Genomic DNA, 16,680 nt, shown 5'->3' on the forward strand with positions numbered 1-16,680 from the left:
TAATAATAATAATAATAATAATAGTAGTAATACCGTTTCCTTCCTGCGTGCATTAGACTGACAGGGAAAAATTAATGTGAAATTAATTATTGCATAAATGTACGTTGCTAAAATTGTATTAGCAAACTAAACTCATCATATCATCAAATCAAATAATTTATGTACATACTTTGCTATTACGCAACGACCTCAACGTTAATCTTTATATTGTCATTAAAAAGTGATCATTGCATGGTACATAGCCTTATAGTGGTAAAAAAATATCAAAATTTTATTACACTACACGGTGCAAAGCAAAATATAGAACTCACTCATAGAACTAGATACTTACCGAAAGTAAACTAACAATAACAATCACAACAAGTTACAATATTCACAATAATCAGAAATGATAAAAGTTATCGGTTATTATAATTAAGTATGATCCTACATTACTACTGCTTCAATTTAAACATAGAAAAATTATTCGTTTTAATTAAATTATTAAATAGGAAACTAATAATGAAACTTTAACTGAATAGATATTTTTACTTTTACTGGCAACTAACATCTACCTAACTATAAACCAGTTTCTTATAAAATATGATTTGCGAATGACGTTAAACTTTTTCTTCAAGGAATATTACAATAAGTAATTGATAACTAATAATAGTACGCACATATACAATTATTATCAACTGTCTTAGAGTAGTTTCAAAATCTCATGAGCCGCGAAATGCGCGAAAGGCGTATCCGCATAATTCTTCTAATAAGCACGTTGTGAAAACATTGACTCAGAATTAGACCACGTGCCTCATTACAACCAGAAATGAACTAAGGCGCTCGAGCATCGGCATCAATAAAGTCAACTGGCGAACGTTCGTTATATATATTTTTATTGCTTAAATTAAAATAATAAATAATAGGGCATTTTATTATGATATTTGTAATCGGACTGTGAATAATAGATGTAATGTTTTTAGGACGTAGAATAATTTAGGCGACGGTCGGAATTATGTTTCTGCGCATATGATGGTCAAAGCTCATAAGATTTTGAAACACCTCTAACTACAGTGATGATTCGTAATAGACAATTTTATGTTGAGTAATATTTTTTTTTACTCTCTAATAGTAGTTTTAATTATCGTAATACATATTTTCTTGCAAATATCCTGTTTTTCGTAAATAGACCAGGTATTTAGGTATCCTTTTTGCCAAAGCAGTGTAGCAATTCCCATCTTTCTAAAATTATTCTAACATTTTTAACCCCCAAATTATTATAATTTTTTACCTTTAACAGAAAACTATGAAACTTATGAAACTCATTAAATTTTATTACTATATAGGCGTTATTATATATGTTTAAATGACTTCTGAAAGACTATACCTCGAAATTTACAAGCTGATTGGTTCATAAGCTGTGTTTTATAAATTGTTTCATGAAAATCTCGGTACATTATTACATACTTTGTTATAATGTCATTTTGGGATTGCAATGGGGTAAAATTTAAGTTGTCTCTAATAGTAAGCGAGATATGACGCAAAGTGTGTAATAAGCCTAATATGTTGAGCTCTATGGTACGCTTTTGATCGAGACGAACCCACTCTGGTCGCGTTCAGCATAAAGTAGCGAATCACGGGCAATTAAGTATCAATTTGCTGAACACCACTTTTTGTTCATCACGTTATTTAATCGTTATTCGTAATTTAAATTAACTTTTCATGGTATGGTATTATTGATACGTTATCTCTAAATGCATTTTTTCGCTTTAATACCCAATTGTAAAATTTAAATTTTTATTATTTGTGTTCAGTGATTACAGATCATAAAAATTCATTATTACATAAAGACCTTTGATAAGCGAACGAACACAGACACACAGATTTTTATACGATAAGTGAGCTTTTAAATACAAAATTACACAGTCAAATGATGCTCAAATTAATATCACTGTAATCTTTAAATTGTTAAATTAATATTTAAAGGCAATAATAAAGTTAAGCTCTTGTTTAAATATATAGAGTATTTAAACAATGATATTAATTAAGTCTAGATTAAGACATGTGCAGATATATGGCGCGGCGCCCCCTCGGTTATATTTTATGATAAAATACTGAATATATTATTTTATCATTATCCAAAAATTCTATACAGTGTTAAAATCACAAGAAATTAATCCTGAAAGGAAGGAACAGACGAAAACAAAAATACGAAATGCCATTATCCTGCAATATGTACTTGTAACTATGCGATTCCTAGGAGTGCACCAATTAAGAAGATAACTGCAAAGATATTGTTTTGCAAAATTTGTTACCTTTTTTAAGAATTTTAAAAATTAACGGAAAAAATGTTAATAGATTATATTTAAAACCTTTAAAAATCACAACAGGAATCTTTACTCTTTAGATACGTAAAATAGGTCACTTCTTAAACTAAGTTAAAAATACTTAAAATAGGAAACAAATAAGTAAAGAAATTGAGCAATTTTTATAAAACGCTGCAGGTGTTTCCTTTTATAACTAAGAACATGTCCCGTATTTTACAAAAAGTCAAAAACGTGTACACATATTTTAAAGCGATTTTGGTACTTACGTTGGCAAATGATGAAACGTACAGAATTGATTAAAATTACACATTATTCACTATATCTTTTAATAAATAATAAATAGGTACCTTTACCTGTTTATATTGTTATTGTGGTGGATTTGAAGCCTATTTATCTCAACTTATTCTTCTGTCAAAACTAAGCACTACCATCACCTATGTACTATTGATTTGTAAAACAACCAACAAAATCACCACAATTCTAATGTAATTAAATAATAACTGAAAACCATAAACAGTTCGACATTTTAAAATGTTGGAGAGTTGACGTAAGTACCCATATATGTCAGGTACCATAAAATACAAAATTTGTAAATCAACTTAACCTCAATCGCTCAAAATTAAATAAGCAGTTAACTGCTAGTAATAATAGTAATTCATCTATTCAAATTATGGCTTTCGTTGAATCCTCAATATAGTTTTTTAAATGGAAGGGGAGACCGATAGAGCTTCCTTTTGGAAGAAAAATATTAAAACTGTTCCTGGAAGGTATATATAAAGTAAGTTTGGTATGTCAGCTTATATTCAAAAACATATTTTTGTAGACCCAGCCCCAAGAGTGATGCAAAAAGTAATTCTAAAAGTAAAACACCAGGATCTACATCTTTTCAAGATTTTCAGGCATCTGTTAGCGATGCTTGGGATTTGGAAGATGACGAGTTTTGTATTATTTCGGCGCTAGAAAGTGAGCATTTGTTTATTTGGAACTTCAATTTATAATGGAACTATTTGTTTCAGATACAAAAATCTCAAAAAAAGTGTCGCAGTCTGCGGCACTAAACGTGCTAAATAGTCATCGTAATACGACAGAACAAGATGTGTCCTCGAATGATAGATGCACTGAGAAACCTCGTATTATTCAAGAAATTGACCCCATTAGGATAAGTCGAATACCGGGCAGGCCTAGGCAGCTGCATTGCTTTAATCCCTTGCAAGAAGAAGATAATGAATCGAAGTTGGAACGGTTTGAGGCACTACTTGAAAATTCAAATTCTCCATCTTTGCAAGAATTAAGCAAATTAAGTTGGTCAGGAATACCCATAAAAGTTCGAGGTATCACTTGGCGTCTACTTTCGGGATATTTACCGATAAATCTAGAAAGACGAAATGGTGTGTTGGAAAGGAAACGTCAAGATTATTGGACGCTAGTAGAAAAATATTATTACACTGAACATGATGAAACCAATCGTGATATTCAGCACCAAATAAATATTGATGTGCCAAGAATGAACCCATCCATACCGTTGTTTCAACAAAAAACAGTACAACTCATGTTCGAACGAATATTATTTATTTGGTCAATTCGCCATCCTGCTTCTGGTTATGTTCAAGGAATAAATGATTTAGTGACACCGTTTTATATAGTGTTCCTGCAGGAGTTTATACCTGATAATCAACCATTTGAAAAATTCAAAGTCGACTCATTAAGTCAGGAACAACTGAGAATAATCGAAGCGGACTCATTCTGGTGTTTGTCAAAATTCTTAGATGGTATTCAAGATAATTATGTTTTTGCACAAATAGGTATTCAGAAAAAAGTGTTACAACTTGAAGAACTAATAAAAAGAGTAGATGAAGTTTTACATAAACATTTGAAACAACACAACGTAAGTTATCTGCAGTTTTCGTTTCGTTGGTTAAATAATTTACTTACGAGGGAACTTCCCTTGAGATGTACCATTCGGCTGTGGGATACGTATCTAGCCGAGAACGATTGTTTCGCAACTTTTCAGCTGTACGTATGTGCTGCCTTCCTCTTGCATTGGAAAGAAGATCTTATGCAGGAACACGATTTCCAAGGACTCCTGTTATTACTCCAAAATTTACCCACTCAGTTTTGGACTAGCTCACAAATAAGCATGCTGGTCGCAGAAGCTTATAAACTGAAAGTCATGTTCGCCGATGCTCCAAATCATCTTCTAAGTAATACTGGTGATAGTTGAGTGATTACGTTCGTTCGTTGGTTGTATTTATCCCATATTCAGTGTTTCAAATTTTTGTATTGGATTTTGGATATTTTAGTTTTTGTTTCCTTGTAATGTTAATGTACATACATGACCTCTCATATTTTTATATTGTATCTAAAGAGATATTTGAGATTACGATTTCAATAAATTTTAATACTTCTTAAATTTGGGCGAAAGCAGTCTATGACTTCTAATTACCTATACAAAACTTAATAATATTAGTAAATGCAAAATGAATGGTTGCAAATTATGGTAAAAACTTGGATGTCTGTATTTGTGTCCAGAGATTCCAAGAATCAAAAGCAATGGCCATGGCAGTGGCGAACACGAAAATTTAAGTCATATTTTGATTATGCAGCGTTTTTTAGAGGATGATTCCTAGGCCCACAGGAAATTAAAATTTAAATAAGTAAAACTGAAGAAAATGTATAATCAATTTTTGAGATCTCGGTGTAGGCAGTCCGTTTTAATTTTTTGCATATTCAACATTTTCTTTTTGTAGAATTCTAAGTGGAACTGGAAGTTATCCTTTACAGAACGGTATGGGTCCTGTCAAAATATAGCCGCTTTAATTTTCACCAGCCCTGACTGACCAACAGTTATAAAAAAATTAAACTAGCGTCACTTTTTACAATTACATTTTTTTTTAATTTGATTAAAAGAAATTTACATGAAATTTAATTAAAATGGTCAAATTGTAATCCACATTTAGAAAATTTAAGGAAGCTTATAATCTAAATGCTGCATCCATACTTTAGAGGAATCTACATTTGAGTTCTTTAGTGATGTAATGATTTCCTTAGTGGCTTCGAAATATAAAAAATAAGCTTTCTCGACTTCTGTTTTTCAATTAAAATCGCAAAATTAATGATACACATAATTTAAAGATTTCTTAAAATTCGTTAAAAAAGGTTCATTGACCTGTTTAAATCTGTGAAAACTTGTTATGATTTTTTGAAAATTTTTAAGAAAATTCTTCACACCACCAAATCTATGTATAAAATAAATATCTATATATTCAATTTTAGTACTGTGTACATATCTTCAAGTAAGGTAAATTATATCATACAAACTGATATTGACATAAATAGGAAATTAGTTTTTTTTTTATTATTAAAATGTGTATTGGGTTAAATTTTATGAAAGAAAGTAACATAAATTAAATAAACATCCATTTATTATTGGTTTTCATATTTTACATATTTACATACCTCCTAGCTAAATACAGAAAGCATATAACGGTTGTTTTCCAATTGGCTAGGGAGAACTCCTCAAGTATTTCTCTAGTATTCTACTTTTAGGTATGCCAAAATTAAACCGACCAGAGTACATGCACTCTACAGCAACATAATTATGTATGAGAAGGCAGGGAATTAAAAAAATAATACTTTAGAAGTTGTTTTGTTATTGGAATGCAATAATTCAAATCGAAGTGTTTCAGAAGTGCTTCCGAAATACATCCACCAACTGGAAAACTAGCAACGTCTCTTAGAAGTGCAATTATAACTAAAAAAGTAACATATACTGCATTCAGTCATAAAACATTCACTAATGCTCTAATATTTTTCTACTCTACTCTTTTACAAAAGTCGTTCCGACATAATTAACTTCATTTTGGCCAAAACGAAAGCAAAGCTAATTTTTACAATGCGCTGTTTTGTAATCTTGTCAACATCTATGTGTCATCCTATCATTTGGATAAATAAGTATAACATTTGTATCTGAATTAGAGTCAAATATCCGTAGATAATGATATGTCCCAAAAATAATTTATAGTGCACATTTTTCATATATTAAATTATTAGCCCAGTCCAGATAAGATAATGCCTATAACTTCTAGGAAATATAATCTAAATTTTTTAATATTCTATTATCCTTAAAATTTACAGTATGTCAGCCTAATACACCCTGTATATAAAGGGTGCTTAATAATTAATTAATTAATTATTTATTAACAAAAAAATACAGCAATCAAAAAACTGTTTTGTGTATTGTTACGGATCTCTATGTTTTTGGTAAAAAATAAGCTCATACTCATAATTAGCTACCTCAAAAGCTCTATTGGATAGGGTTACCAGATCCAAAATTAGAACAGCTGAATTTCACTATCAATTTTACCAGGTATCTTTTTTTATATATTTTTTTTTTTTTTTTGATAAGAGCTTATTTCTTCTCGTTTGTGTATTAGGTATAGATTGCAGGACATGTTTCATTACCATGTGTTACATACTAACATATCACTGGGAAAAGTCATAGGGAGCAAATTACAAATTGTCAAAAACTAACGGCATTAACTTTGTACCAAATTTCAATGCAATATATTGTCTTTCATAAAAGATATGTCCAAAACTGAATTTAAAATAATCATCTTTGACACATTTTCTCAAAACATCCTGTATATTTACTCCTGGACAAAATTATAACACCACTTTAGTGAATAACAAAGTCATTTAACATAATAAAATTATTTAAGGGAATTTGAACTAACAAAACTACAGCTTATTTTTAAAACTATACTTATTACGAATCAGGTACAATATGACGTAGTTTGACTATAACAAAAATAACATTTCATTATTAATTTCTGGGCAAATTTAAAAACAATTTGTTAATTTTGTCTTATAGGAATATAAAGTGGAACTCGGTTTGTTCAGACCTTGTTAAACAGAATTACCATTTTCAAAGCTGGGAGTATTTTGACAAAAAAATTCCAAATAGTATTTTAAATATAAAATAGTATTTTGTATTTTGTAATGAAAATACTTTTGTTATAACCGCAAAAATATTTTGTATTCCAAATATGTACTTTAATAAATTATTTTGTATTTTAAAAAAGTATTTAAAATCTTCTAAAAGTAATTAAATACTCTTGAGTATTTAAAATACCCAAAATACCTACTAAAACCAACTTTTTGCCTATTATGACTGGCGACTGGTACACTCGCACTGTGTACCAAATACGGTTTTTCTAGATTTAAGTATAACCGAGAGTATAACTGATATTGATTTTTTTTTGGAAATTTGAAACCCCATTTTCAAGGCCTATAACTTCTCAGGGGGTGCATTAGTATAAAGGTAAGTTGCGTTAAAGACCCTTATTCTTTGTCGGTTCTTATGTGAAACACCCTGTATTTAATATTCAACATACTTAAAATACTATTTTAAATACTAAGTAATTTATATTTAAAATACTTTGCCAAAGTAGTTTGTTTTTAAGTATTTTAAAATACTTTCGTAGTAGTATTTTGTAATGTGTATTTTAAATACATTTTGAAAGTATTTTTTCCAGCTCTGACCATTTTGAGTTTATCCGATTATAAAACATTATTTCTGGTGCAGAATCACATTATAATAATAGACCAATAAAGAAACGTGATAAAAATAAAGGTCTTTTAAAAATAGCGCAAAAATAATTGAATTCCTACAAAGGGGTACAAAAAGACTAAAATGTTTTCTCTGTCTATCCTCATACTAGCAGTCACACTGCATAGGATTTAGAAGTAAAATTCTTATATCAATTTTATTTTAACGTAATATGCAATAAATAAAATCTACTCACTGACTGGTAAGTCAACATATTCCTTTGAGAGCGTGACAGTGGACCTGATTTGCAATCAGATGAACCACAATATTTTGAAGATTTTTACCTAATGATATTGTGGGAGACAAGTACTCTCCGGACTACACCCCTTTCAGCATTGAATCCAGTATCAAGCAAAGCACTAAGATAATCAAGATATGACATTATATCTCGCCTACACATGGAAACAAAAAACAATACTTTTTAAAACTAAAAAGTTGGATAATAAAAGTATGCGCTAGATTGTAACTTCTCTAAAATTTGCTATTACATTAATTGTACAAACCACTTTATTTGTACGTTTAAAATGTTACGAAATTTTGAAAATATATTTTCATTTCAATTTAGCTCATATTTTTGTTTATATCAACACTTTTGCCACAATTTTTATTACATAACTTGTATTACTGTAATGTAGAACATAAAAACGTTAACAAATATATAACACGAAGATTACTCAAAAAACACAAAAATTTAAATATCTCGAATCATTGAGTTTTGTATAATGCATATTAAGGTACATTTGATTTGAAATTAACGTCACGGTTTATGCATCAACTTACTGGTCAACTCTATAATATAATGTGTTACTTATGTTAATTAACAAATGACGCTGATTAAACAAGGCCCATCTGTGTAACGTGCATACACACAAAGCCAAATTTTATAAATCATACACAATGAATGCTCTATATATAAAATAAGTAAATTACATAAAAATGTTGAGTAATATATTATCTCCTCAACTCTTTTATGAAATCCGCTAGGAAATAATCTGCAGGGGTCCAATCAGTATGTGTGTTGTATACTTCGACTGACCGCTTCCCTTTCTCCTCGTCCAAAACACCTGAAGGTAGCATTGTTCAAGTTTACAAAGTTAAGAGAAATAATGAGACATTACTTACTTATGGACTTCAACTTGTGGTACTGCGCAGCAGCATGCACGAGAAGCCTATCAAAACTGGTTTGGGGCGATCTAATATATTTGTTTTGAGGCGTAGTTTTAAAAAATTTGATCAAGTCTTCTTCGAGACCTTTAACAACCTCTAAGGACAAGTTTTTCTTAATTTTAATAGTATGTCTGATTCTCGAGGATAACCTTCCATGTTTATTGCTTTTATGAACACTTTGCAAGTTGTTATCACAGAACTTATCAGAAAAAGCTCTGATTATTTTCAGTTGTTCCTCCTCTGATTTTTCTATAAAAGTGTTCCAATATTCCAAAGCATTTGAATCTTCCAACAGTCTCGCAAATGGACTTTTGTACGACTCCATTATGACAATAAAATTTTCATTTTCATCTTCCTCGTTTAATGTTTGCAATACAGATCCTACAACAATCAACCTATCATAATGCTATAATTATATTAGAGTACTAATAGGGTAACTGAGAATTTTCTTCATATATTTGCTAGTGGCTACACGAGTGTGGAAAAGCAAAATAAATTCTCGACGAGTGCTGTAGGTCTAGCATAAAATTACAATGTTACTAGGTATATAATTTGGTTTTATAGTTAAATCAGAATTTTATGAAACAATGTTGAGGATAAGAGGAAGCAAATAACATATGTATTGCGACATACGAAGTTATTTAAAAAAGAAGGTTAAGGAGAAGGAACACGTTCAAACAACAGAAGCTTGTGCAGTAGCCACTGGTACTGTCAGGTCAATTTTCAGCTGATTTTCAACTTACTATTTTGATATCGACGTAATTTTTTTTTACCAGAACCCTTTTTAATGTTAACCAATTCCTCCAAATGGGATATTCTAAATGGGGGTCGATACACACGGAGCTGATTTGTAGAGTGAGGCTCATCATTTAAAGATTCGGTGTCACTTGCTGATACACTTCCCAGACTAAAATATTTTCAATATTGAAATACCGAGTTTTAATAAACCATAATAAAAGGACTTACTGCAAGGATTCGGTGTCTGATACTGCATTTGAATTTGCTTTTGGATAATTATAATTCTGTTTCTCCCTGATTACTGTCATTATTGTTTAATTTTTTTTGCAAAATAAAATGTTTTCAACGCCTATTCGGAATTTATGACAAAATATTATTCTACCTTTCGTCATATATTTATTTTTATAACATAACACAAAACTGTATCATAGGCGTAAAATACTTCACAGATAACGACAGCAACAGAAAAGAAAGAGCAGAAAACAATACAATATACGATAGTGACAGTGCACGAAATGTGCTTTCGTTTTGATGAAGGTGTGTACTGGTGTGTACCCTAACTCAGATCACAAAATTTTGTGTTCGATTTAATAAATATATTGCTGGCTGTGTATCACTCTAGGTTGTTCCCCTTTTCCCCTGTACCTAATTTTGGTGTTTTGAAATCTCAGAAAAAATTTGAGATTATATTGTATTGTAATGTAATGTAAAAATATCGATGGCAAAGATTATTACGCAAGAGCTATTATTGTCTTCGCTTTTTAAACATAAAATATGTCAGCATCTCTCGAAAGTAGATATAATGAATGTCACGTCACCGACAACGCCTGACTGACTGGACAAAAATCCGTTCATTTAGACATGAGTGTGTTGCACTGCACTTAGCATCTAAAAACTTTTCGCTCTGGCGTCTCATACTATACGAAACGAAAGCAGTCAAGGTACAAAGTTAATAATTAGCACAGAACTAAAATAAGCTTATTCTTATTTTCATTTGTACAGTTGTGAAATCACTGCTCCTAAGAACTGATTGAACTATATGTTAAAAGTTAAAATGACCTTCAACTACACGGAAGAAAAACGATGAACTTCATCATGGGCGCCGTTAAACTCGAATCCAGGAGGGAATTAGAAATATTAAAAATCATAATTTCATTTGATATAAATGACGATTGAAAAACGCTACAGTTTGTATTTGAATTATTTATTTTGTATAAATAGTTTCCAAAATATTAGCCTCTTTCGATTAAAACGGTACACCTAGTACACACATAATATAATGTTTAAATTAGAATTATTTCTGAAGATTAAAAAAATTATCTTCTAAACCAACTAGCTTCAAACTGACGTCCCAAAGTTTCCTTGCGGCTTCTTCATTTTTGGCTTCCGCAGATGGTTCTTTACTTTCACACTCAGCATAATACAAGCCAGTTTCATTAGCACATTTCTCATCAACAGCACAATAAATTGTGGTTTGTGCGCCTTGTTCCGGAGTTTTCATAAACAAAGACATGGTATTCAATAACCAATGTAATCCCCAAGGGATTGAAAGCCTTACATGGCGTCCTAACTCTGTTTTGATTACTCCTGGATGCAAACTATATACGTTAACTCCCGTTATATTATTTTCTAAAATAAAAATATAATGTAAACTAATATCACATACTCTATTGTACAAAATTAATTGTTTTATAAGTAAAGCTATGACCGGCTAAATATAATGTTTCTTATATTTAGTTGTCTAAAGTGACAATTTTTAACATACTTTGAAAGGATAGGAAACATTGTGTTACTTATTATTATTTACCTTTAAGTCTACGTGCGAGTTCCTTAGTAAATAAAACATTTGCTAATTTACTTTGTTTATAGGCCTGAAATGAACTATATTTTCTTGTTTCCCAATTCAAATCATTGAAATCCATTTTACACCCTACAACGTAATGTAATTAAATATAATTAAATACTAATAATTAAGGTTGTCAGAACTGAACCGCGGAACATAGGCGTACGCATTATTTATTAAAAAGCAACAAATTAAATTGTCTCCAATACACCACCATGAATACCAACGGATAGGAATTATTACCCAATATCCGCACGATAACAAAGGCAACAGTATGCTAATGTAACGTGAACGTGAAAAGCATTCTGAGGCAGCGGCTCACACATGTCTCGGGTGATCCGCTTGGCACGCCATTGAATTGCGGCACAGGGTGGCTCAACGCGGAGTATGTATCTGTAATTTCTACATAACAGCCGAAATATGGAACAAAGTAAAATTGTGATTAATCAATTGATTTTTTCTGATATGATATTCCATATAATATATATATTAATATATGCTTCATATAGCCCCAAGAATCACCCTCTGTTTTGTTTAACAGACCATTTTAGTAGTGATATCACATTAACCAAATAGTAGGCGACCGCATGTACTTTGGATTTAAAAAATAACGCCTAAAATATAATCTTAAATATCACATTGTTTTGACAACATTGAAAACAAGTTTCGAATAAATTTTTTATCATATGACCTAGTTTTTATGTCCAATATGTGTAATAGTGTATGTAGCCGAACAGTTTCTATTATTTTGGCTGAAAGATGTACTTATAAGTACCTAATTATTACACATGCATAAGTTAAATACGAAATTGAGTAATTATACTGTAGACGAATCTAGATCTAAATATTTTTCACTGAGAAATGTATTGTATACACAAGCCATTTTAATAAATATATGTATGTGCATCACACTAAATGGTCTATTGAATTCACCTGTATGACCCGTGGAAGAAACGTTGACGATTCTAGCGGGTGTACTTTGACAAATTTTAGGCAGAAGTAACAAAGTTAATAAAAAATGTCCCAAATGGTTTGTTCCAAACTGGAGTTCGAAACCGTCTTCAGTTTTAGTTTCAGGACACATCATTACACCTGCATTATTTACTAATACATCAATTCTTTTTTCTGTGCTCAGTAAACGTCTAGCACAATTCCTTATTGATTTGAAACTCGACAAATCCAATTCAGTGACGACAATTTCCCCCAAATTTTCTTTGTTTTTACAGTCCTCTTTGATACTCTCTGCTGCTTCATTGGCCTTCTCCAAATTTCTACAGGCCATTACAACACGTCCACCTAGAATTTAACAATGTAAATTATGTTCACATTAACTAATGTTATATTTGACGTGATTTTCAAAATTATAAAAAAAGATATTCCTTAATACCTAATCGAAATTAATATATAAACTTTTTCTGTTAAATATGAACATACTGTTACAGCGGAATATTTAAAAATATAATTGTAAGCTCAAATTGTTCCGGTAGTGCTATTTTATTAATTGCCTTGGATTATATGTTACTCCGCCACTGAATTGTGGATGTATACACCGAGTTTGCTATTTTACAACTAAACCTACCTCTTGAAAAGAAATCTTGCACTGTGCATTTTCCTATTCCAGTATTACAACCGGTGATAATGGCAGTCTTTCCATCTAATCTTGCTAAAGATGTACATTTTGCACTAAAAAATCCCATTTTTATGGATCTTAGACAAATAATTGCTTAAATAAACTTCAACCAAATGACCGAATGAAGTATATATTATTTAAGTGGACGAGATACCGCTAGATTTAGAGTGGGAGTAAAAGTTGTAAAAGGTAAATTGTTTAATTTACATTTGTTGTGTTGCGTTTTAAAATATTCCAGACTAGACACAGTTTTTTTTGTGCATTTAATTAAATGACGTCTACGGAAACAGTCAGACTAATTTAATAATTTTATTAATTTATAATGTATTTAAATAAATTGCATAATGAAAAATAATTAGGCACATATATACATATACATTAAATTAAACAATATATATTACAATTTTGAATAACCCATGCTATAATTATGACTCAGTAAACATGACAATCGCAAAAATAATAATAAGGGTTTTTTGGCGAGAAAACCGCTAACCCGGTTAACTATAGTTTGTTGAGGTTTGACGTTTTGGCGAGAAATGTAGTTAACCCGGTTTGGCAGAGTTTGCCTAACCATCAAACCGGACTTGTGGGTTGGTTTGGATATTAAGTTAATATTTCTATCTTTGTTTATTTATTTTCTGTTTCGTAGAGGTTTGGATAGGTATAAGTTGTAAATAAAAAAAAATTGATAATGGATTAACTTTGCAAAAAATACAAAGTAAATATTTAAAATTGATAATAAAAAAATAGTAATCGAGGATCCAAATAACTTTAATCGTAGATATGCATATTCTATATTGTACTGTATAGATCTTTATTAACTTCCTTTTTGACGATACATTTACGTGGGAATAGATATTTGTGAAAAGGTAAACCCATTTTGATTTAATAACCATCTATACATTAACGTTATTTCATGGATGTGCATTTCAGATTAGGAATAAGAATTATAGTATATAAGAAATAATCAAACAACTTGAGCTACGAGCACTATCATAGATTATAGGTTACGATTTTATTATTGATTAGATATCCAAACCAAAAGAATTTTTGCGAGTTCTGTCAAATGTTAACTCAAACTCTTAACACAATCAAACTCGAGCTAACCGGGTTTGATGTGGTTTGGCTCGCCAAAAAACCCTTAATGATTCCATTAAAGTTATCTGGCCTACGTCATATAACAAACATCTCGATGATCTCGAAGTGAAGTCAGTGAAGTGGTTTTACTGTTTCTAATATCAATAATCAATATTATCATCAATTCCTACACCAGTCGGCAGTCACCAACATGAGCTTTGTTTTGGTTCAGACTTCCGACAGAGAACAATTTGTTTGTTTTTCGGATATATCTATCTGGGATCAAAGTCGCCTCTTTTTTCTCGATTTTCGTATTATTTCATTACGAGGATAGCAAAATTTACTTAATGAAATAAAGTATATTCTATTAATATTTTTCTGACAATTCCGTTTATTTAAAACGCTGGAAACTTCTAAACTTTTAATAAAGTGAAAACCCCTTATATTATACATATATAATACATATAATAAAGTACTGAAAAAAATGAACTCGGTAACTCGGTTTATTCAATGAATCATTGACGTAGTTCTGATTCCGATTAGCCGATGAACGACTCGGAACGAAACAGACGACATAGACAGGCGAGTCTACCAACCCGACCAACCGGTTCTTCAGTTTTCTGCGAACCGGTCGTTCATGAGTGACACACCTCTACCCTCTACTTGAAAACAGCTTATTGATGTGATTGTGATAGAATACGGAGGTCCACCTAACCTCAAATTTCTTATTTTATATTTTATTTAGTTCTCATCGTTCTCAAACGAAGAGTAAATGTGCAGAGAGTATATATTATATATTTTTAGATACTTATTTCATGGATATACTTAATATTTAGCAACAACAAGTAGTATTAGGTTCTAAAATTGTAATAAATGTAATAATTTGTTGACATTAATATATACATTTTTTATTATTTTTAGAAATATCGACACTAAACTACAAAAATGACTGCAAATTCAATACCAGTTCCTGTAACACAGCGCGATTGTATGTCTGCAGCCACAAAAAGATACAAATATTTAAGAAGAATGTTGAAATTTGATCAAATGGATTTTGAATTTGCGTTTTGGCAAATGTTGTACCTCTTCACTGCTCCACAAAAAGTATATAGGAATTTTCAATACAGAAAACGTAAGCACTTTAATAGTAAGGACTATATTTTTAATCGTCGTTAAGTACATTAGAAAACCGTATAACAATTTTGTAAAATTAATTCACTCCACATTAGTGTTAGCAGCAGTAAATTGGACATAAGTAAAACAGACGGACTAATTTCATAAGTAAATCATTTTTCTACTCCTTTTACTCCGTTATTTTGAGTTACTTTATTTTTATTCAAAATTATGTTTTGAGCAAATGAAACCCCTACGTTCTATGGATACTTAATGGTTGCTATAATAATTTCTTTTTAAATACGGTAGATCTATTATTATAACAAAACAAGTCATGATGGTATGTATAATGAAATTTTCCTGTTTTGCAGAATCCAAATTTCAGTTTGCACGTGATGATCCAGCGTTTCTAGTATTATTTGCAGCATGGCTTTGCAGTGTGTATAAATTCCGTATTATAATGTAACTTTATTAATTTAATTTTGTTCTAGTTACGTCCGTTGGATTTGCAATAGTTTTGAAATTGAGTTTTTTACAGTTTATACATTTCTTATTATACACAGTTTTTGTGGACTGCATAGGAGTAGGTCTGATTGTTGCGACGATATTTTGGTAAATTTATTTGTCAGTTTATATGTTTTCATTATATTGTTTTTGTTTTGTAGGTTTTTACTAAACAAATATTTTCGAAATCCAAATGAAATCCAAGATGTAGAGTGGGGATACTCGTTTGATGTTCATTTAAATGCATACTTCCCTCCTTTGATTCTGTTGCACTTTTTTCAATTATTTTTTTATAACGGTAAGAAAAATATTTTCTCTTTTTTTTAATATGTTGTATATTTATTTAATTTTTTTTTGTTTTAGGTTTAATTAGTAATGAGTGGTTCCTATCAAGGCTACTTGGCAACACATTTTGGCTAGTAGCTGTCTTATATTATATGTACATAACATTTTTAGGTTACAGCTCACTTCAGTTCTTAAGACATACTCATTTAATAATATCTCCGCTACCTCTTGTTATAATTTTTTACATTATTAGTTTAGTGAGTGGTTTTAATATAACACAAGCTTTAATGCATTTTTATAAGTTTCGAGTCGTATAAATGTTAATTTGTAATTATTTATTTTATACATATATAATATTAATAAGAAATATAAGGTACATTATTTTTACTAAATACAGTTTTTCTTTAAT

General features: G+C 30.3%; 5 protein-coding genes across 9 annotated transcripts in view; 2 read left to right on the forward strand and 3 right to left on the reverse strand.

Moving 5' to 3' along the window:
- LOC108916918 (tetratricopeptide repeat protein 39B) overlaps window positions 1-2,736 on the reverse strand; it is a 12,500-nt gene extending 9,764 nt beyond the window's left edge. The window contains exon 1 of one of the 2 annotated variants that reach the window (XM_018723246.2): window positions 2,660-2,736. The gene's annotated coding sequence lies outside the window, so the exon portion shown is untranslated. Of the gene's footprint in view, window positions 1-331; window positions 563-2,659 lie in introns of those variants that run through there. The other variant, XM_018723245.2, reaches the window with a different exon arrangement.
- A 244-nt stretch (window positions 2,737-2,980) lies between these two features.
- LOC108916919 (TBC1 domain family member 22B) lies at window positions 2,981-5,430 on the forward strand. The gene is made up of 3 exons (XM_018723250.2): window positions 2,981-3,073; window positions 3,130-3,269; window positions 3,323-5,430. Exons 1-3 carry the CDS (start codon window positions 3,012-3,014, stop codon window positions 4,525-4,527), a joined length of 1,407 nt encoding a protein of 468 aa, XP_018578766.1. The 5' UTR covers window positions 2,981-3,011; the 3' UTR covers window positions 4,528-5,430.
- Window positions 5,431-7,754: 2,324 nt separating this feature from the next.
- On the reverse strand, window positions 7,755-10,277 carry LOC108916635 (R3H domain-containing protein 4). Its single transcript, XM_018722934.1, has 4 exons — window positions 10,048-10,277; window positions 9,825-9,988; window positions 9,037-9,462; window positions 7,755-8,978 (listed from the first exon to the last, which is right to left on the reverse strand). The coding sequence occupies exons 1-4, from the start codon at window positions 10,125-10,127 to the stop codon at window positions 8,866-8,868; spliced, it is 783 nt and encodes a 260-aa protein (XP_018578450.1). The 5' UTR covers window positions 10,128-10,277; the 3' UTR covers window positions 7,755-8,865.
- A 736-nt stretch (window positions 10,278-11,013) lies between these two features.
- LOC108916944 (retinol dehydrogenase 13-like) lies at window positions 11,014-13,459 on the reverse strand. Its single transcript, XM_018723296.1, has 4 exons — window positions 13,242-13,459; window positions 12,596-12,958; window positions 11,627-11,749; window positions 11,014-11,448 (listed from the first exon to the last, which is right to left on the reverse strand). Exons 1-4 carry the CDS (start codon window positions 13,357-13,359, stop codon window positions 11,114-11,116), a joined length of 939 nt encoding a protein of 312 aa, XP_018578812.1. The 5' UTR covers window positions 13,360-13,459; the 3' UTR covers window positions 11,014-11,113.
- Window positions 13,393-16,633, forward strand: LOC108916945 (protein unc-50 homolog). 4 transcript variants are annotated; one of them, XM_018723300.1, is made up of 6 exons: window positions 13,393-13,481; window positions 15,291-15,501; window positions 15,854-15,919; window positions 15,974-16,094; window positions 16,148-16,284; window positions 16,350-16,633. In XM_018723300.1, exons 2-6 carry the CDS (start codon window positions 15,315-15,317, stop codon window positions 16,586-16,588), a joined length of 750 nt encoding a protein of 249 aa, XP_018578816.1. In that variant the 5' UTR covers window positions 13,393-13,481; window positions 15,291-15,314; the 3' UTR covers window positions 16,589-16,633. The 4 variants fall into 4 exon arrangements, with proteins under 4 accessions (XP_018578816.1, XP_018578815.1, XP_018578814.1 ...); XM_018723299.2 differs by lacking the exon at window positions 13,393-13,481 and adding an exon at window positions 14,915-15,152; XM_018723298.2 differs by lacking the exon at window positions 13,393-13,481 and adding an exon at window positions 14,915-15,137.
- Window positions 16,634-16,680: the final 47 nt, after the last annotated feature.

This window comes from Anoplophora glabripennis, unplaced genomic scaffold (assembly GCF_000390285.2).
Source record: "Anoplophora glabripennis isolate ALB-LARVAE unplaced genomic scaffold, Agla_2.0 scaffold2, whole genome shotgun sequence".
Taxonomy (NCBI): domain Eukaryota; kingdom Metazoa; phylum Arthropoda; class Insecta; order Coleoptera; family Cerambycidae; genus Anoplophora; species Anoplophora glabripennis.

Excerpts from the sequence above, each read along its gene's own strand:
- LOC108916919 (XM_018723250.2), top strand. The coding sequence starts at position 3,012 with ATGGAAGGGGAGACCGATAGAGCTTCCTTTTGGAAGAAAAATATTAAA. Across the intron at positions 3,074-3,129 it reads ATTAAAACTGTTCCTGGAAG|ACCCAGCCCCAAGAGTGATG; the intron begins GTATATATAAAG and ends ATATTTTTGTAG. Across the intron at positions 3,270-3,322 it reads TATTATTTCGGCGCTAGAAA|ATACAAAAATCTCAAAAAAA; the intron begins GTGAGCATTTGT and ends TATTTGTTTCAG.
- LOC108916635 (XM_018722934.1), bottom strand. The coding sequence starts at position 10,127 with ATGACAGTAATCAGGGAGAAACAGAATTATAATTATCCAAAAGCAAAT. Across the intron at positions 9,989-10,047 it reads TCAGACACCGAATCCTTGCA|TCTGGGAAGTGTATCAGCAA; the intron begins GTAAGTCCTTTT and ends AAAATATTTTAG. Across the intron at positions 8,979-9,036 it reads CCACAAGTTGAAGTCCATAA|GTGTTTTGGACGAGGAGAAA; the intron begins GTAAGTAATGTC and ends TGCTACCTTCAG.
- LOC108916944 (XM_018723296.1), bottom strand. The coding sequence starts at position 13,359 with ATGGGATTTTTTAGTGCAAAATGTACATCTTTAGCAAGATTAGATGGA. Across the intron at positions 11,750-12,595 it reads TTCTTCCACGGGTCATACAG|GGTGTAAAATGGATTTCAAT; the intron begins GTGAATTCAATA and ends ATTACGTTGTAG. Across the intron at positions 11,449-11,626 it reads ACTCGCACGTAGACTTAAAG|AAAATAATATAACGGGAGTT; the intron begins GTAAATAATAAT and ends TTTTTATTTTAG.
- LOC108916945 (XM_018723300.1), top strand. The coding sequence starts at position 15,315 with ATGACTGCAAATTCAATACCAGTTCCTGTAACACAGCGCGATTGTATG. Across the intron at positions 15,502-15,853 it reads GAATTTTCAATACAGAAAAC|AATCCAAATTTCAGTTTGCA; the intron begins GTAAGCACTTTA and ends CCTGTTTTGCAG. Across the intron at positions 16,285-16,349 it reads TCAATTATTTTTTTATAACG|GTTTAATTAGTAATGAGTGG; the intron begins GTAAGAAAAATA and ends TTTTTGTTTTAG.